The 21973-nt window shown below is 27.5% G+C and overlaps 2 protein-coding genes across 6 annotated transcripts in view; both read right to left on the bottom strand.

The window, feature by feature from the left end:
- The window catches only part of LOC107456323 (protein fantom), a 56666-nt gene extending 43123 nt beyond the window's left edge, over positions 1–13543 (bottom strand). Inside the window, exons 1-8 of the mRNA XM_043049344.2 lie at positions 13347–13543; positions 11237–11328; positions 9771–9906; positions 7602–7666; positions 6083–6177; positions 3614–3694; positions 2977–3059; positions 458–532 (exon numbers count right to left, since the gene is read on the bottom strand). Of these exons, the coding sequence (XP_042905278.1) occupies positions 458–532; positions 2977–3059; positions 3614–3694; positions 6083–6177; positions 7602–7666; positions 9771–9906; positions 11237–11303 (602 nt within the window). The 5' untranslated portion in view covers positions 11304–11328; positions 13347–13543. The remainder of the gene's footprint in view (positions 1–457; positions 533–2976; positions 3060–3613; positions 3695–6082; positions 6178–7601; positions 7667–9770; positions 9907–11236; positions 11329–13346) is intronic.
- A 4116-nt stretch (positions 13544–17659) lies between these two features.
- Positions 17660–21973, bottom strand: part of LOC107456327 (SEC14-like protein 2) — a 71691-nt gene continuing 67377 nt past the window's right edge. For all 5 annotated transcript variants that reach the window (XM_071183207.1, XM_043049347.2, XM_071183206.1 and 2 more), the window contains exons 12-13: positions 20388–20700; positions 17660–17879 (exon numbers count right to left, since the gene is read on the bottom strand). In XM_071183207.1, the coding sequence (XP_071039308.1) occupies positions 17773–17879; positions 20388–20700 (420 nt within the window). In that variant the 3' untranslated portion in view covers positions 17660–17772. The remainder of the gene's footprint in view (positions 17880–20387; positions 20701–21973) is intronic.

Raw genomic sequence — 21973 nt, 5'->3', positions numbered from 1 at the left:
CTTCTTTTTTAATATAATAAAATACTCTAAAAATTGTTTTAAAAGTGCAACATTATAACAAAACTATTATACTCTTTTTTTTAAACTCAGCAACACATTGCAAAGACACCCGGTGGCTAAGCGGTAGCGCTTCGCGCTGTCGTGCCACAGGTCCCTGGTTCAATCCTCGGGCCGGGCAAGGCTGACTCAGACTGTCATCCCTTCAGTGGGTCGATAAATGAGTACCAAGCATGCTTGGGAACTAAACACTGGGGGTTCCACGTTCAGCTGACCCCCTGACTGGAACATCTGCTCCTGCATCCCAGAGCCCAAGAAAACTGAGATGGTCACAGTAGGCCTTGGCCCTCAAGGGCTGCCGCGCCGCTGAGTTTAGTTTTAACACATTGCAAAAATTAGAAGAAAAAAAATTTCAAAAAAAAAATTAACTTGACTACAAATAGAAAGAAAATAATCATACAAATTTGATAATTCATTTCTGGCTTCTTCTAATAAATTCATTGCAAAAGGCGGTATCGGTGTTGAAGTTGGTTTTCTGTAAAAGAAATATATTATGAAGAAAAAATGTGTCATTAGATAAAATATATAAATATAAACATCACCAACTATTGTACTATAAATTACAACATTAAATTTTTTATTATTTCATTTAAAAACTGATTCACACATTCATGACTGGAACAGTTAGATAATGATGGGATATTTTCATAATTTATAATTAATTAAAAAAATAATAAACTGCATATAATTTTTCTAAACTATTTGCATCCTTTTTTTAAAAAATTACTTTTAATGTGTTCTTTTTCAGCAAGATACGATGAAAATTATCATGCTTGTTAGTACCGCAGAAAGCATGTAACCTTACGGCAAATATGCGTCGGAATTTTCTTTTTATTGTCACGAAAATGTTTGTACTAAAACCCTTTCTTCAATAAAGCAAAAATATTGCAGTTTCAAACCTTTCATCCTAAAAGAATTAAAAATTATTTTGTTAAATTTTTTTTTAAAAAAAAAGTATTGTCCCTTAGGTACGTAATGACGTTTTAGCTGACGTCACACGAACGATAGGATCCAATTGCATTGTCCATTACAATTTCACGACAAGGCGGATTTTAGCTGAGCATACAAGACTTTGGGAAAAGAAACCCTATAATTATCTAGATTTAAGATTATTTTCACTTTGAGACTAGATTTATTAATAGATTTTTTTCACGCTTAAAAGCCCTAAACCAACCTGGAATCAAAATTTTTATATAGAAGGTTGTTTTCCAAGGTTTTGGATTAAGGTAATGGAAGGTTTTGGAATTCGATAAGAGCAGATTGTCACAGATCTCGTTGTAAGGTTAGAAGGTTTACACGTAAACCGTATTATAAACCTTTTTAGGTTTACATTAAAAGGTAAATGTTGAGAGAAAATAAACATTATTTTGCTATCTGGGATGATGTTGATTCTTTTAAAATATTCTAAGCAAAGATACTTTTCATGTAACTTTACTATTATTAATTAAATTATTATTAAAAACTTTAATAATAGAAACAGAGAGAAGACCTATCACAACATTTTTTAAGTTAAAAGTAAAAAAAAATTAAAATCACATGTTAAATAAACTAATTTAAACATGTTAAAAATATAACAAAAAATGGCATTAGACAAAATATTTTAACAAAACAATTACACTATTGAAATAAGAAAGCATTTAACAGTTATGCTATAACATGCCACTGGTTAACGTGAATATTCTAATTCGGCAAATAGCCTTATAAACTAATAAAATTTTAAAAAAAAGCATATAAAACAGCAACTTTTAGAAATATTTATTATTAAAAAAATACCACAACAATAACTATTGAAAAGGAAAATTTCAGCAATATTAAAAAAAATTACTACATAAAGGATGTAACAGTCAAACCTTGCTAAATCAACCCTGGTTTCACAAATTTTTCAATAACATGAAAAAATTTTCTACTTCATGCTGAAAAAAAAACCCAGTTTCGAAAAATATACCTTGCTTACTTGAATTTATTCAACAAATATTAAAAAAAATCCAGGAAACAGAAAAAAAAACCCATTCAAAAATATGTTAGGAAAAAGCTGCATGAATTTAAAAATTAAGGTATGTTATGATTTTAAAGAGCATAACAAATACTAAATTTTTAGGGTAAAAAGTTATTTGTCAAAACCATATCAGTCATCAGGTAGTTGCAAGACATATGCAGTGATCACTCATCTTTACTATCACTTCTTATTCTAAAGAGCTCTGGGAGGGGCGACAGTTAAGGAAGAAACAAACAGGTGATGGCTTAGAATTGATTAATCTAATGTTTGTTAAAAGGAAATCATCCTGGGTGGTTTTGATGAAAAATTTCTTATTTTCCTAACTGTTAGAAGGATAGATGAAAAAAACAACAACCAACAAGTAAATGCATGCCTGTGCCTCCTTGCATTCAAGCTATCCAGTACCACCCCTGCAAAAGTTAAAACTCACTCTATAATAACATTTTAAGAAGATGAAGTCTTCTGTGTGTCAATTGTGTGAAATGTCTAACAAAAGAAAATTGAATACTCTTATCATTGAAGTGAAGAAGCAAATTACCAAAGAAGTGGTTAAAGGCACAAGAAGCAAATAGAAATTGTAAAAGAGTTCAAGATTTTAAGCAGTAAATTTTTAACGATTCAAAAATGTAAAGCATTATTTGCAGTGCTCACTGTAAAAAAACTATGTAAGAAAAAGTCAAGCAAAAGTCACATATCTTTCTTCTACTTCTGATTTTTGATAATGTGGATTTTAGATATTTCAAATTTTTCTTCTCTCCCTTCATTTTTGAGATATTGATATTTGACTGTAATATTAAGCTTTGTCTTAAAATGATAATAACAACACACTTTAAAATCAATTACAAAAAAGTTATGCAGTTTTTTGTTAAAAAAATATGATAAAAATAAAAATATTTGAAACAAAAATCAATAAAAATGCTTACTTAATTGCATTTTGCAGAATTTGATTTTTCCCTCGAACGCTCATGGAGGATATATAAGGAGAGGACATCGATTTGTAAACTCCCTGCAAAATAAATGATAATCATTATTTTATGCTAACAATTTTTAGAATATTCATAAGAGTGTTATTATGTTCACAGCATACAATAAAATAAAGAGCCAAGAATGAATTAAGAAGAGCTAAGAGTGGACAATGAATAAACCAAGTTACATAAAGATTACGAGTAGATAGATAATTTACATATTTAATATAATGAAATTTCATTGATAAAGGTTCTAAAATTTAAGACAATTACAAATTATACATATATTCTCAAACCCACTTTTTATAAAATCTTTTAAAACATTTTATTTTATTTTCTCACTGTCGTTGAACAGTTGACTCAATTTTTGAGTTTATGAATACCCATGTTCAACATCATAGCCTAATTTTAAAATTTTAATAATAAATAATTTTAAAATTGTTGTGCTTACACTACTTTTACAAAAAATACAGAATAAACTGCAAAAATGAACTAAGAAATAATATAAAAAGATTATTACAAGATAAATTTATTCATAGTAGAATTTTACATAAGTTAAAATTTGAAAGATATAGATGTTAAAAAGTATACATACTGAATTAACTCTAGGAGGAACATGATTATATGGATTTGGTCGTCTATTTTGCAGGATTACTTGCTGTTTTGCAACTAGTGCCTAAAATAAAAATGGTTATATAGACAGTAAGTCCAGAGATTTTTTTCAAAAATAGATTTTTCAGCTGGACAAAGATTACAACATACATCGTTAAATAAAAAAATGATAAATAATCAATACTCAACCTCAATTTACTTACAAAAACGCTTTGTTATCAAGTAAGATCAGAGTACAAGTTGAACTTTCTTTTTCATGAATAAAGACACATTTCCCCCCTCTATTTTTTTTATTTGATATGAAGAATTAGAGTAGATATTTAGATAAAAAGTAGACTTTTTAAAGTAAGAAATTATAATTAAAACACCTGCTATCTCTGTTATGTGTTTTTTAAAAACAATATTTATTATTATTCATAGTTTATTTCTCTTGTTGAAGTTAGTTTTCTTTAACTGATGTTGCCTTTTCAATGATAAATAACCTTTCCAGGTTTTTCAAGGAAATTTCAACCAAATTTCAGATTGCATTTTGCTTTACCTTATAATACTTTACTTAACCAATAATCAATTTTGTAAAGAAACAAAAATTCCTCAAGGGGAAGTTTAACATGCAGATTTCAGATTTCAAAATATGCAAGTATATAAATTATAGATAGAAACAATATTTTGCACATAAACATTTAAAAACTAAATGAAGCACAGTTCAATAATCAAGTAACATCAGTTATATACTCAGACATCATTTAAAAACTAACTTTAATTTATATAGAAAGCTTAATTTTTTTTAAAAAAAAAACTTAGTATTACTGAACTGCAAATATTGCTCCATAAAAGAACAATTTAAAACTAGAAAGTTAGGCTATGATTATATTTCCTAAATTAATGCATATTTTAATAATTAAAAAAAAAAAACACACACACACACATTGTAGCAATTTTACAAGTAATAAAAGAATAGATGTTTGACTTTATTCACTTCGGGATTCGATGGTAACTTATTATTACTGTCCATTTAGAAATTGGTTATTTCCAAATTAATTGAAAGATTTTTGCAAGTTTTGACTACAAATTAAATCATTCTATGACATTTCCATGACTCCCTCTTCAAATCTTATTACTTGTATCACAATAAAAAAAAAATAAAAGGCATTAATATTTGCAATCATGGAACCTTATTGGTGGCCTTCTGTTGGAGTCAATTTTGAAATTGGTAATTTTCCAGGTTTATTGCAAGATTTTTCCAGATTTTGATCAAAACTTACATCATTTTCAGAATTTTTCTTTTAATATTTCCAGTTTTTTATTGGAGTACTTGAGTTGATGGAAACATGATTATATTTAGTAATGAAGTTTAGTTAAGGTAGCACAATAAAGAAATAAATTTAGGAACTAGGAAAAATGTAACTAGAATGCAAGCTAAAAGAGTTTTTGAAAGATACAAGCATTCTATCTAGTTGCATTTCTTATGAAATGAATAATGGAAGTATATTTAATTTCATGTTCTTATCAATATAACTTACGTTTCTCTCTAATGAATTGAAAAATGTTAACATTATAGGTTTTTCTGACAGCCAAGGAGTTTTTACAGTCCATGACCGTGAGATCAATGTTAAGAGATTGAAAATAATTTTTCCATTTTGCTGGATTTTATATTACTTTAAATTACATTTTATGTTTATTTTAACATATGAATAATCCCTGAAAATTGCCATAAAAATATACCAAGTTTCTGTACAGAAAAAAATTATGAATTTTTTATAGAGGATATAGAAATTTTAAAAATTCATACTATCTGCTCAAACCAGTTTAAGACAATAAAAGTTAACGCCAGTAAAACTGGGCCTACAGTAAAAATTTTTATTTTGTTTATTTATTACTTTTTTTTTTGAAATTCAAAATATGAGAGTAAAAATGTAAGCACATTTTATCTAATTATATAGTAATGGTCCCTTTTAAGCTAATTACAAATTGAAAAGTAAGTAATGTATTAAAAACATGCTTGCATAAAGTAAGGAAATATAAATAAAGAATCTCAGAGTTCAAAAGAATATTCATTTTTTGCTGTCAATGCAGTAATACAAAATCTTAAGGACTGTAGGTAAATGTATCTTTTGTAAAAAAATTATAATAAATAATACTAAAAAAAAAATAGCAATTGTATCTTCTGAAACTGATTACATCAAAATTTTTTTAACAAAGTAAAACAAATATATTCTACGAGGTATTTCCATGTTCTATCTTAAAGCATGAGACTAGAGTATTTTTACAAATAATATTAATCTTTTTAAGTTAGTCTTTTTATATATATATATATATATATATATATATATAAAATTAAAGATATATACAATTATTTTATTAACAGCTGATAATAGAAATCATGCATTGACGTTTTTATAAATTATACAACATTGTATATTGAATTGCATTATTTTCAAAAGAAAAAATATACCTTTTCTCTCCATTGATTATTAGATCTTTCCAACTGACGAACTTTATCTTGAAGGTCTTCAACCAATTCTTCTAATTCAAGATCTCGTTTGTGGCCTATTTTATAAAGCATGCTTTAGTTTTGAATTCAAGAATACTAAACATAAATGTTTAAATTAGAGCCCAATCACAAATTAAACATAAATTTTCTATTTTAAATAAACATTCTAAAAATGAGTAATTTGATGAAACAGTGTATTCACATAAGTATTTCTAAAATTATATTATTTGAAATTTAATGAAACCTAATTAGTTTTAAACTGCTTAGTTTTTAACTTTAAAAACTAATAACTAAAATTCAGCTATAAGGATTATTTTAATGTAGCACTGAAATCAAAAAAATATATTTTAAAGCAACAATTTAAAAATCTTAATTTAATTTTTATGATTACTAAATATCCTGCAATAATATTAAAAATTATTTTCAAAAAGAATTTTTTTCAAAGTAAAAAATACCATCAAATAAATATAAACTGTTTCTGAGAAATTAAATTTTAATTATTAATTTATTTAAAACCAGATAACATAAATAATTGCTGCTCTACTGCATAAATTTCCTTATCTAAAATTTTTTTAAATTTTATTAGTAATTGCAGATATGTGATTGCTGGAAAAAGAAATTAGTAGAATTTTTTTTTTAATGTAGCTTTTTTTTTGGAATTTAATTTTTTAAAAACCTTTTTGTACAAGGAAGATAAATAGCAATTGTCATTTTTGTGCATACACAAAAGAAAATATGTTTAAAAAAACTACAAGTTCCCCTTCTCCTGCACTTTACAAGTCGTTATGGCTTAAAAATAATAAAAACTGAAATTTACCGCAATAACGGAAAAAAGATTAAAGATAAAACAAAAATGCATTTACAATGAAATCACATGAATTGGATACGCCAGGAAGGGGTTAGCTAACATATACTTACCAAGGCTCACATACCTATCGAGATTCAAAACATCGAGATTTGAAAAAATATGCGAAGATTAGTAGTAATTTCTACCTGATAATTCATTGAAAAAAATCATCACATCGAATAGTGAATACTCAGGTGCAAAATACGAGGTGCGATCATAATAACATCGAGATTTACAAAAATCATATGAAAATCAACAGCATTAACAGCAAAAATCTATCAAAACAAAGCCCAGATTTAGCAAACATTGAATGAGTAAAAAAGTGATGGCTGAAATTAGTGATTCAAATTCGTTTCATAATAATATTGTAATTTAAAAAACCATGTGGATATCAGCAGCAATAACTGTGAAAAAAATTATGGAAAAAACAGTGGTATACTCGTGTAAAAAAGTGACAAACAAATGAATGAATTGAATTTTGCATGTCGCGATAATAATGTATGAACAATGTAATTCCTTTGATGCTGATAAATTCAATGAGCATTAGATGCAGAAATTATTTAAAATTAATTCTTCTTAACTTCATTTTTCTCTTAAAAAAATATATTAGTAAAACAAACAAAATCAAAATACCTGGACTATTCATAGAGTCAATGCTTTTCTTTTCCCGTGTTAAACGGTTCAATTTAGTAGTCAATCTAGAAAGAAAAAATAAATAAATGAAAAGAAGATTTCTTTATAATATATACAGGGTATCTGCTACATTTTAGATTTTCAAATTCATGACTTTCCATGACTAATTCCAAGAACTTTTCATGACTTATTGAGGTTACTATTTTCTCCGACAAAAACAGAATAATAAATTTCAAAAATGTTCTAATAACATTCATTGAAATGATAGGTATAACCAAAACTGTTTTACTCTGCATCTTCATATTTATTGATTTTAAATTCAAAAAACAGAGTTGAGAAAGAGTTGAAGCAATAAAATAGCTGAAAAAATAATAGCTGAGCAAATAATTTTTTTTCCTGCAGAATTTTATTCTAAAGGTAATTTTCTTGTTCATCAGAAAGGAAAGAAATACTCCTGTTTTTTCTATTCTCATTTCAGAGTTAAAAAAATTTGCAAGTGACTAGCTTGCTTAAGCTAGAATTTTAAATTGATAAAATAAAAATAATAAATAAAAAATAATAATAATTCTGAAATCACAGAAGTTTAAAACATACTTCACTCTAGAAATGATATTTTTTCTTTAATTTTTTGAAAGAACACCATAATTTTTAAAGAACATGATAAAAACATTTTATATTTTAATAAAATATGACTCTGAGTGGGGATTTTGTTACAAATTCAGATATTCGGAACACCATGATAGGGGGGGGGGGAGCAGAGGAATCCCATTCTAAAATGAAATTTTTCGGTGACCTAACTCCATGACTTTTCATGATTTTTTTTAAAAAATAGTTAAAATCATGACATTTCATGACAAATTTTGCTCAATACCGAAATTCATGACTTTCCATGATTTTTCCTGACTTTCCAGGTGCGCGGATACCCTGTATATACAGTCATACTAAATTATTACAAGGAAGAAAAAAATAAAATAACTAAAATTAGCAAAATAACTGGCCTATTATTAATTGAGTTAAAACTTTCTGAGTACACCTTAATGATTTAAATCAAATCAGCCACTTTAATCACTCAACTTGATCAAAAAGAATCATAGACTTAAACCAATAAGGTAAAAACAGTGATTAAAATTATTTGTCTTGCTTTTCAAGGAGTTTAAAGAAGTGAAAACAAACAATTTAATTATCATTCTGAAGGAATAAAATGCTTTAATTTTTTCAACAAGCTTATATTATATAAGCTAATAAGCAAATAAAATGGTGCAAAATTGTTTTAAAAGCAATGCAAGTACAAGTGAAAATTTACAAAGGATATGGATTAGATGCTTTTAAAATTTCTTGTATTTATATTTACAATCATATAAATAATTAAAATAATTTTTTCTCTTTATCAGTACACGTAACAATGTCAATATTTTGGAGCTTAAAAATTTTGAATACTATAAATTAAGTAAAATATTTAATACATAACATTAATTAATATTTCTTNTATTTACAATCATATAAATAATTAAAAAAAATTTTTCTCCTTATCAGTACACGTAACAATGTCAATATTTTGGAGCTTAAAAATTTTGAATACTATAAATTAAGTAAAATATTTAATACATAACATTAATTAATATTTCTTACATGCAATTTATATAATCTTTATTGGTGCAAAAAAGTAATCTATTTTGTCAATGTTCAAAAATTATTATATATTTATATGAATTTACATCTAAATAAGTATAAATTTATGCTGCCTTTAAAACTCTAATTAAGACTTAATAGCTTTAAAAATCTTCAATATTTGATACATTTAACAAATTATTTAGAATGAAAAAAAAAGCAATTCAAACAAACAAAAAAAATCTTTCTTTTTCACCCAAGTTAAAAGATATCAAAGAAAACTTTGCTTGAAATAATTTTTTAAGGTAGAGCTTGGTAGTATAAAAAAAAAAAAAAAAAAAAAAAAAAAAAAAAAAAGCTAACCATTGAAAAGTTAAGCATAAGTTACTGATATAACCTAATACTTAATGATTAAATTTTAAAACCAGAATGCAATGTTTTTCATTGATATGCTATAAAAAGTTTTAATGAAAATTATTAAGAACTTTTAAAAAGCTGTCTAATATGTATAAAAAAATTACGATTTAAAAACAATTCACAAAACAAAGATTAAAACATTACTTTTTTATATCTTCTTCCTGTTTTTTGGCAGCCTTCTTGAGTGCATAGTTTTCTTCTTTGCACTTATAAACTTGATCTTCTAAATCATTTTTTGATAAATGGGTGACAAATTTTTTATCAGGAGAGTGTTTATAATCTATAACACATAAATCAATATTACATAAATCAATTATAATAAATAGTTTAGATTTATAATATGAATACATCTATAATATATAATATTAAGAATATTTTAATTAATTTAGTGTTATCAGGGGTCTGTCTAGGTTTTTCTGAGAGGTACCTACCTATTTTGTGAAAATTTAGACATAATTTGAGAAAATTATAAATTATATTAAAAAATCAACACAAAAATATGGACAAAAAAGAAAAAAATTTAAGAAAAAGTTATTTTTTGAATATACCGTTTTTCCTAAAGTTGAATTTGTGAAGGTACCGCTAAATGGTAGTAAATTTGGCTTGGACAGACCCCTGGTTATGGTATTAAAAGAAATTGAAAAGATGTTATAAATAGAATAAATACATAGTATTTAACTTCATTTTAAGTTTAAATTGTATAACTATACATTTTATTGCATAAATATAATTGTATAACCATTTTATTACTATGTAATTGTATAATTGAAAATTTTATAACTATACATTTTTCTATTGTATAACTATACATTTTACTAATGTAACTATTAAGATGCTTTTTTTAAATAAGAGGTAAATAATGCCCTACAAATGCAAATTCTAGAAAATAAACATTTTTGGTAAATTTTAAAGCTGTTTAGATTCAAAATGCAAGATTAAAACAAATTAAACTAATTCAACAACATAGCTTAACATCTGTTGTTGTCTTATGAAAAGATATGAACACAAAAAGACATATCAGAGAATTTTATCAAACTCCCTTCAGTAGCCTAACTATAAAATAAAATTAGGAAAAGTTTAACTTATACCACACACTTTTTTAGTAAGAAACTTATAAAAGGAAATTTTTATTGAGTTTACAATGCATTAAAAGTAATAGGTTAAATGCCAAGCAAAATAGGTTAAAAAAAGTTTTTTTTTCTTCATATTTATTAACAAATTAGCAAGATTGTAATACTCCGAGAATGAAAAGTTGATGTAGTATAAAGAGCAGCTTCAATAAATGAATACATATTCGTAAGATTTGAATGTAGGGAAATATTTCCATATCAATATCTATTCAAGCCTACTACAGTCGTGAAGGTGGAAAAAAGTTTCTTTTTTAATTTGCCTAAAAAAAAAGTTGTTGTTTGCCCGAGGGTGGCTGTGAATTATACTATTCCAGTTATTCGCTTGGGAGCTACTGCTTGAAATTATCAAAACTTCAATTATTTTGATGTAGATATCAATACCCAAAGCTATCTGAATGTGTAAAAAATAAATTCGTTTTTAATAAGAGACAGATAGAAATAAGGCAGTTGATTAAATGTATATTAGTAAAAGAAATTAACCTTGAGTTTGGGACAAATGTTTTACTTCTTTCGTAGGAATAATATCTCTGTCTGGATCATCAGCCATACTTTTCTAATGATACGTTATTATTCTGTAATGAAATGTTAAATAAATGATAATCCTCAAGTGAAATGTTTGCATAATAGTTAATATAAACAGCATTTACTTATAACTAGGGTTTACACGACCAATGAAAATTTAGTGGTCTAATAGGACCATCTAGGTATTCATTTAGTGGTCCAAAAACTTAATATGGCAGACAAACTTGAGGAAAAACTCACACTTTACACTTAGATTAGGGGCAGGTGGAGTAAAAAGGTTACATGGGGTAAAGTGGGTATATGTTAAAAAACATTTATTTTCTCATTTTAAATTGAGATAATTTGCTTACCATTTTAAGAGACATTGACTGGGATTGCGGCAAGCATTTTTATTTCAGATTAAGAAACTGATAAAAAATTTATTGCTTTTAAACTCTCTGTTTACAATTTAACTTAAACAGTATGTAAGTTTAAGCTGTTGATGAACTTTAAATTAATATCATTAAAAACAGGTAAAAACTATTAATTTTAATTCAAACTGCTAGAAAGAAATCTAAAGAGCAGAGTTACATAGAAATTAAAGAATAAATTTCCAAATTCTATTTATTATGAATTGTTTTCTGTGGTGGGGTAAAGAGGGTATATGGTTACGCTTAGCTAAATATTGCATGAAAAGGAATTTTTTTTTTACTTCTGTGTTAGCTGCAGTAAGTATGTAAAGATCTATATTTTATGGAATAGCTAAAAATAATTTACTTATTCGATCATAATCCTATATAGTAATTTTAACACTGAAACAAAAATTTCTTTCAAATTTTATTTTTTAAAGAGAAGAATGTTATGGGGGACATAACAATATAATAGACATTATTATACAATTAAAAAATTAACAAAATAGCATAATGAGTCAGCATATTTAAAGATATAGATGAGTTTTCACAAAAGTTTCTAGCATCAAATGGCAGCTCATGAAAGTGAAACAATTTCTTGATAACTAAATTGAATAAAATATAGATGTCAGTTATAAATAGTAAAAATACTTTAAATTACCACAATTGATATTAATTTTTACAGTTTTCTTGATTTCTCCTGAAATTGAATTATGTAATTGTATTAAATTTTGATGAATTGAACTAAAAAAAATATTTTTTTAATATTTCATTTTTTAAAATAATGATAAATTTTTTAAAGAAAATTTTTATTTCAAAAACAATATTTACATACATTTGTTAGTGAATTATATACGGGGATATACCCACTTTACCCCACTCTGGGGTTGAATGCATTTCTCGAAGAAAACAATCAAACAACATAGGTAAGTTATACATCAAATTTAATTTATATGAAATGAAAAATAACATGAACATAAAATGCATGAAAAGTTTTAGTTAAATAAATGTAATTGTAATTAAAAAAAGCTTGATTTTTTTACCCACTTTACCCTATTCGTTTCATTGTACACATCAAAAATTTATTGCCATCTATAGGACCCTAAAACTAATTAGGTCCATTGCCCCATAATGATTAAAGATTAGAATTTATTAAAATTAAGCGAAAAAAGGTACAATAATATTAATCAATAAATTCAACGGAGAAATTATAACGCAGAGATTAGATTAATAAATAAATGAGGAAAACAAAGAGAGTAAGAACTATCAAAATATTATATTAAATATTATATTAAAAATTATCTAAAAATTATAAAATTTTATATAAAGTCAATTCTAAAAGAGAAAAAAAAATATCTTTGATGAACAATTATGTCAGTAAATGAATGCAAGCACATCACTACACGTAAATTTAAAATAAAATTTTTTGTACCAGACACTTTCAGTAACTCCATTTGAATACCGCCGATTTGAATTCTAGGCAACGCGTAGAACAACAAAATTAGTACATTCTCTGTCTTAAACCGTTTACTCTGCAAGTATATTAAACTCTTGATTTACAACATTAAGAGAACAATAAAATGCAAATAACTTCAATGCAAGAATATGAATTCTTTCTTCTCAAAATTAAAATAGACTGTTATTTAAAGAAAACTTTTTATAAGAAAAACCCAATTTACCTTGCAAATCCATTAACCTCTTGTTTCACCCAATTAAGAGAACAATAAACTTTAAAAGAGATTTGATATAAGAATCTATATTTAATTCTAAAATCAAGTAAACAAATAAGACTGTTGCCAAACAATAAAGAATATTTTTTAAAAATGTTTTTGGAGAGATCATTATATGCCATTAATGATCCTTGTTCAATCTCACTGCTTGTTTTTGCATCTCTTTGGATACAAGGACTAATCTCACTGACGGAACTTTTTCTATCGAATGAGAATACACCAATCACGTACATGTTGGTATTTTGATTATTTTCCTCTTTATTTTTACACCATGATTCGAATGGAATTTTTTTTCCCCAGATACATTTAGAATTTCTTTTTAATTCAAAAAATGTATTCATTAATATTATAATTTATTGTTATATAACATAATTTATTACTACGTATTATTATAATTTATTATGATATATAATTATATATTATTATAATTTATTATTTTATATTTTTATAATTATTAACAAAAAGCTGATTTGATAAATATCGATCCAAAGGTATTATCCTGATGTTTATTCAATGGAAAAAATAAATACAACAACAAGAAGAAAAAAAAAATTAAATGGATAATCAATTTGTTGTTGTTGTTGTTCATTTATGTCGCACTGGAGCTGCACAATGGGCTATTGGCGACAACTATTGGGCTATTGGCGTAATCAATTTGATTTAAGTTTATCGATATAATTTTCAGGAAAATATGTGTAGATTGTAAAAAAAGGAAATCATATTTCTGCGTTTTTTTCTTATTATTTTTTTAAATTTTTTTTTATTTTTATAAATAGCCTTAAAGCATTTTTAGATAAATATGGGCATTTTTAAAAAATATGAAGCACATATTTTTAAAATTAAACCAGTTTCAAGAGTTAGGTATCTATTAACAAATATGGGCATCGGTCTAACCGTGGAAAGTTTTCGTGTTTATCCTCTCTACATGACGTCCTTATTTTATCATGAATTTTTTTAAAAGAGTCATGTTTTCAAAAAATTCTTAAAAATTCGTAAAGTGTCCGTACTTTTGATAATTCCATATGTACACTGGAAATTGCGTGTTTTGGAAAAAATAAAACAATTTTAACAATATTCCTTAAGTATTTTTAGACAATTATAAGCATTTTTTGAGAATACGGCACTAATATTTTAAGATAAATTATTAGTTTTTATCAGTTCCATCGCGCTTTTCAAAGATTTAAAAAATTTCACCAATTGTCCGTTTCATTGTTTATTCAATATACGATGGGAATATATCTTGTTTTGCACAAATTAAAAGTATTTTAAAACTATTTTTTAAGCTATTTCTAGAGATCTGGCCATTTTTAGAGAATACGATGCGCATATTCCATCATGAAATAAGTTTTATAAGAATAGCGCTTTTCAAAAAGTTTTAAAAATTTCGCAAATTGTCCTTTTTATTACTTTTTCTATATGCACTGAAATATACAAGCTGGTAATTTCTTGTTTTGAACAAAATAAACGTATTTTAAAACTATTTTTTAGCTATTTTTAGACAAATATAAGAATTTTCAAAAAATAGGACGATAATATTTATTTATAAAAACAGTTTAAAAGAATCGTGCTTTTAAAAGTTTAAAAAAAAAAAAAAAAAAAAAAAAAAAAAAAAATGCAAATTGTCCGTATTTTCGATAATTTTTTAAGTTCATTGAAAATTGATTGTTCGAACAAAATAGAACTATTTTTATACTTTTCTTTAAGTTTCTGTAGAGAAATATGGGCATTTTCAAAAATAATATGCTTGTATTTTAACAAACCAGATTTAAAAAAGTGCCATTTAAAAAAATTCGCTAATTGCCAGTTCTATTGTTTCTGAAATATACGCTGAAAATATAAACGCGGGAAATATCTTATTTTGGACAAACTAATAGGATTTTAAAAATATTTTTAAATTATTTTTAGACAAATAGGGATATTTTCAGAAAATATGACGCATATTTTAATTTGAAATCAGTTTTAGAGGGATCGTGCTCCTCCAAAAATTTAAAAAAAAGAAAGAAAAAAAGTTGGCTCTGGGAATTGCGTGTATCGGTCAAATTAAATTGTAATTTTGAACACCATCTAGAAGACAAGGGAACTCCTGGATCAAGTATTGGGGCAAATTTTTGCTTTCGTGGAGGTAAATGCTCAATACTATTTTCAAAATATACTATATTTTTCAGAGAATATTAATCAGAAAATACTATGTTTTTTCATCGGCTTAGGGATAGTCAGTGTTTCAAAGTAAATCATAAGCGATTCAGTTTTATCCCTTATTTTTAAGATAACATCAATGACGCTTGCTGGCTTATAGTGTGAGAGCAGTTTTGAGACCAAGTAATACTGTTGATAATGTCTCAGTCCATTTGATGAAATTGTGAACTTTTATGACTACTTTTAACGTACGATGTTGGCGCTCTATCTTTGTATTTCACTGTGGATTGGAGGGAGTTGTCCTGTTTATTTTCACTCCATATAAATTTGTGAGTGATTTGAATACGAAATTAAGATCCAAATCGGTGATTACCCACCACCTCTAATTACATACCATACCACCATAATTACAATTTACTAGGGGACCACCTCTCCCCACATTGGTGACTTACGGACGTGATATGATCACGTCTATCTCGACAGTAACGCCCACTTTGATCTGGTAATGCCTACTTCTATGGATGGTTCGTTCACATTGAACAGTAGAGTTGCTACTTGTGACTGCAATATTACCCAAACCCACCTCCTCATGCTGTTGCTGCTCAGTCTCGTCTCGATCAGACACAACTTCAGCCTGCTGACACTCGACTGCTAAAGGCAACACAGGGGCGACTACGAACGTGAAGTTAATACACCTCTCACATTCAGCACTTAAAAAACAACAGCATCCGGTTACCTTAATTCAGCTCTCTCGGTCTTTCACAAGTGCAGCAACTAGTGGTATCCGTTCATCGAATTCTATCCCTGCTAAAATCCTGGTGGGGGAGTATTGTGGCGTAACTATCACTACGAAAATTAAACATCAATTTATTAGCATATAAGACGTGCTAACTTGATTCAATTAGGAGGTACCTTTTGATAGATGAAGGTTGGCATTGTCGATAACAGCTCCCCCTACAATTTTATAAGGTTACTCTATAAGGTTCTATTTGGTTACCCTTTCAGCCCTTATGTCTGTAATTTGAATTGATTCAATCCAGCTTGTAACGCGATCAATACGTGTTAAACAATGACTGTTTCCGTCGGATGGTGGAAGCGGTCTAATGAGATCAATATGGACATCATTGAATCGTTCATCGGATAGATCATACTCTCCAAATTGTGATTTAGTGTGTTTAGACATTTTAAATTTTTTACACTACAAGTTTGTGCCCACGTTCGTAGATCGTGTCCTTATTCCAGGCCAAATGAATCTTGCTGTAACTTGTTTAATTGTAGATTGGAGAACAGCGTGAGATAAGTTATGTATTTGTTGGAAAATTGCAAATCTATATTGTTTATGTCATACCATGTTTGTAGATATGTCACACCATAAAGATTTACCGAAATGCAGAGGTTGTTGCTTAAATTTTAAGGATGCATCGGTTTTGATTCATCGGTATTGATTGGTTTAAGGATGTATCACGACCGGGTCATCAAATTGTGGGAATGTTCTTAGCTCAGCTATAAATGTACATTTTTATAACAAAGCAATTAAGTTAAGCAAATTTTGTTGTTTTGAAATATTGCATAAAACCGAAAGTAAAATATATTTTATGCAACAACGTTTATTAACGACTTTTCCTGTTTATTGTGTTGCCAACATAAAGATTTTAACACCTATGTCTTTATCTGAGTTAAAGGCAAAATTTTCCAAAAACGGTTTACTTCCAAACAATAATTTTTCAAATTTGCTGTTATTTCGATTTAAGAGAAACAGTTATACATTATTGATATTTCTTCTGATCAATTTTTGAAAGAAAAATAAAATTCCTATTTAAACTACTCTTTTTAGATTTTACATTTTAGTACACTGTTAGACTGTTTTTTATATTAAAGAAATACTAAATGTAATAATACTAAAAGAAATCGGGGTCTATCAGCGTTAAAAGGTTAATGCTAAACTACGTTTGTAGTTGTACTAGTACGTGTGTAGTACGCTATTTTATAATTTGTTAATTAATAAAAATTTTTGTGAAAATATATTTCGTTTATGTTTATTTTGCTATACGTTGGAAAAAAAATCCAATAAAAAATCCCAGTAGATTTTTTTTGACATTTTTATAAAGCTTAAAGAAAAAGTAAACTTGTAATGAAAATACTTTATTTTACAATTAAAAACGATAATGCATTAAAATACAAATATAAATATTAAATAATTGGTGGTAAACACAAAATTCGTCCTCATTTACGTGTTTGCTCAGCGTTCCAATTGGACTTCATGCTCTTTGGGGTTTACGACAGACACTTTGTAGTAAATTTCTTTCGATCTGATCCAGCTGTATGAATTGTCGAAAACCAAAGTGTCTAAAAGTAAATAAAGTGAATTATTGTAAAGTGAATTATTGTAAAGTGAATATAAACAAAAACCGGTTACAGACGCCTGCGAAGAGGTATTATATTCCCTTTTACTAGCATACACAAAGCAGAGCTTGTTAAAATTATAGAACCGACTGAATATCTTTCCTTGTTTCGAATATTACCTTACTTATTTAACCACACATGCGCATTCAAACGTAAATAGTTAAGAGGCAACCCCCACCCCTTCGCGCTGTGCGTTGTCATTTGTACTATTAATGCACCTACTAGACGATTTACAATCACATATCGATAGAAACGTANTGTTTTACAGTCTGTTGGATATGATCTGGTCTCAGACTTTCGCCTTCAATCGTCTAACTACACTTGATTTGTATCCCTGCACAAACAAATATGTTTCATCACTAAAAGCCACTTTCTTCCAGTCATTTACAGTCCATTTTTGGTATTTTCTGGCCCATGCTAAACGTTTTTTCATCATTTTCTGAGTTAGAAATTGTTTTTTCCTTACGTCCAACTTCTAGAAGCCTTTTTCGTACAGTTGAAGTACTCACAACAATAAATCCCTTCGGATGTCTTCGCTCGTCTTTCTTGAATTAATTTTACTATTAGACTTTTATCAGTTCTTGGAGTAGTTTTCCGTCCACATTTTCCTTTTCTTTATGGAGAAAATGAGCCGGAATCTTGAAATGTTCTAAGAATTCTGGAAACACTAGATTTCCCTACACCAACTGCTGTACTGATGTCTCTTACAGTAATAGAAGTGTGTTCATTGAGAGCGATAATTTTAGAGCGCTTCGTCGGACTAATATCCATCTTTTATAAGCACATAACTTGTGTTAGACTAAACTTAAAATTATAACCACCAGGTTCCACACTGAAATGCTCACAACTGAACTACAAATACACTAAAACCAGTCAGACGAGTAAATTATAGTGAAGGTTTATCCTTCACAGCAGCTCAAGGCAGATATAACTGGTTTGAAGCGGTTCGGGACATCACTGGCAATCCCATACTAACTCGAATTAAAAAATCTGGCTTGTCCCAATTAATTCGAACACTATAGTACCTCTAATTTTTATTGTTTTTGAAATACTAATTGTAAAGAGTTAATATTTAACAGTATCATGATTGCAACTCTCGAAAGTAATTACGTACAAAAGTAGTATTTTTTAAATCCATTTTGACGAACTAATACCACGACACCGCGAATTCTTTTTTTGTTATATTTAATCTTGTTGAATGCTAGTATAAAATTTCTGTTTTCCGGTGTTCTTCTTTTTTAACCGTGACTTCACATTATTTGATTAATCAAAAAACGTTAAAACAAACATAACTATGCGTATAGTATTATTCCATTCGGGAGAGTCGAAATTTATTACAATGCTAATTTTCCTTTTGAATTGGCATTTATTTCATAGGTTCGATTTTATTTTATCGATTTTTGTTAACCTTAATTGGATTTTTAATAGAGTAAGAGCAAAAATCTCGCTCCATTTTTTTTTTGCTTTTTACTTCATACATTCAGGAGAGTCATTATTTAATTCAATCGTAGCTGTTATTCATCTAGTGGTTAGAGAATCGGACTCCTGTCCGGAGTGACCGGTATTCGATCATTGACTCCGCTAAGACCCACCAAATGCATGCGATATGTTCTGAAAATCTGTGGAGTCAAAAGTCCTGTGATCTGCCACTGAGCAGAAACCTGGGTACAGGGATCTGAATATAACTTCCTTCTCTTTCAGATTTATGTTTTAATTGAGGAAGTGGAGTCACGAATGCGATCCTCTCTGCACAGTATCAAAATTGTGATGGTATGTCTTTGGATCATCCTCAAGGATTTTTCCCAGGTAGTTGCCAATAACCCATTGTGCAGCTTTAGTGTGATGTAAATAAAGTACCCATCTACCGACCATAGTTGTAATTCACGAAAACTATTACTAATGTAACTATTCTGCCGCATCTCTGCACAACAAATTCTTTTTTTTTTTTTTTTTTAGTATTTCTTCATTTTGCTGAAATTGCACTTAGTATATAGTTTTAAGATTTGGTTGCTTTTACAATTTTAATTCGTAAAGTTGAGATTTTTACACAATCATAATTGTAACTAGAGATCTGATACCAGTATAGCAACGCTCTCCAACTCCTGAAAATGATTGCGCTGTTTTTTTTCTTCGAGTTTCTTAGTAATCCAATCTTTCTTCGCACTTATTTGTTTTAGTCTAGCTTAGCATAAATTGCTGTAATCTTTAGAAAATTAAGTTTAAACTTGTGCAATATATAATTCGTAGTTCTAAATTTCTGTATTTGGAGACAAAGCAGTTTTAAACTCTTTATTATAATCCTTAAGAAGTCTTTTATTAATCCTTTTTCAAAGTCCTTAACTAAAAACTACCTTTTTGAGAGCTTATCTTGCGATTAACAAAAAAAATTTAGTTTTAGAAATTATTTGATTGCCATAAAAGTTTTTCTAGAGGATATTTTGAGATACTTACATGTACCTGGCATTTCACATTTATAAACACCAGTTTCAGAACAGAGTTCACACTCAAGTCTTATTATTGGCACCAGTTCTGTCACTTTTACGTCGTCTCCGCTTTTCTCCTTAAAGAAAAGTCCGAATGCGACATCTTTAGATTTCGCCTCGAACTCCCATTGGATTAAAGACCCTGGCACGACAATGTCTAAATCAATTTCGATGGTAGATGTTCGGGGAATCACAAGCTTTTTGCTACGAGGATCTCCACAGAGAGGATTCTTGGTGTTCTTCAAGTGATAACTTTCCGGAACGGGACCAGCAAAGTTAATCTGAGAGAAAAATAAGCAACTTAACAAAATAGAATAGAATTAGAAAAGTTAAAAATGTGTTTTTTCTTCGATGTAGAGTCCCTGTATCTAATGTAGTTAGAGAGTTATGACTGGCAGCTTCAAAATTATCAAATTTTATTAAGGAGAAGAATATGGAGTCGATGATGATGCTTCTCATAACATTTACTTTATTATTTTAACCTTATATTTTTACATTTTTTCTTAGAATATATATATATATATATATATATACAAAATTAGNATATTATATTTATATATATTTGGTGTTTATTATAACTCCACAAATCAGTTTTAATGCAGGAACTGTTGAACTAAGTGTTTTAAAGCCACTCGAAAGAGATATGTACTTGAGAAAATCACTTAATGGTTGTAAATTTTAACTACCATGAATTGCCTGCGAGCAATAGCATCATACCAAGTGATGCTAAATACATTTATTATTTATTCCAATGGTATGAATTACAGACAACGAGCTTTGCTAACTTCAATAACGTATAACCACCGAAGATTACGACATATAACATTAAATAAAAAAAAATTAAATTATTTTAGCTATATTAATTGAAAAACTTAGTGGAAGAACCAGGTAGGTGACATTTTCAGAACGAAAAAAAAAGTTGTATCCGAATTATTTTATTACCAATTTATAAGAAGATGGGACTAATAATTCTTTGCTTGTTATATTTGAAATCAAAATCATGTAAGCATACTAAATATGTTAATATAAAAGTGAAAACAAAAACAGTTCTGTTACAAAAAACATACTAATATTAACGCAACCACTTTATGTTATTTTCTCTAATTTATTAATTCCTCTAAAAATACCATTCACTTGGTTCTACCATCCTAAATTGTGTCGGTATATGCCTTTCAGTTTTGAGAGTGATTGCGTAATATTTCTCAGTACTGATTTATTGATTCTTTTCTTTTTTTTATTCATCCCGTGAGAAGAACGGGCATTCTGACAGTATTAGATAAAAATAATAATAAGAAAAATTTATAAATAATCATTAAATGTAAATAATATTAAATAAGGGATAAAGAAATATTTTACATAAAAATACCCTTATAACTTTCATTAGGTAATTTTATGCCCATAACAATCGAAGAAATTTGGATCTTTTTTTGCAATTAAATAACCATACCATTAAATTAATGTATGTAATTAATTAACCATTAATAAATGCTTGCCGTTAAATAACTATACCTTGCCAAATAAAAAGTCGCTAATACCAATGCGCAAATGGTTTAG

Source organism: Parasteatoda tepidariorum, chromosome 7, assembly GCF_043381705.1.
Source record: "Parasteatoda tepidariorum isolate YZ-2023 chromosome 7, CAS_Ptep_4.0, whole genome shotgun sequence".
Taxonomy (NCBI): domain Eukaryota; kingdom Metazoa; phylum Arthropoda; class Arachnida; order Araneae; family Theridiidae; genus Parasteatoda; species Parasteatoda tepidariorum.
This window is presented reverse-complemented; position numbering and strand designations above follow the sequence as displayed.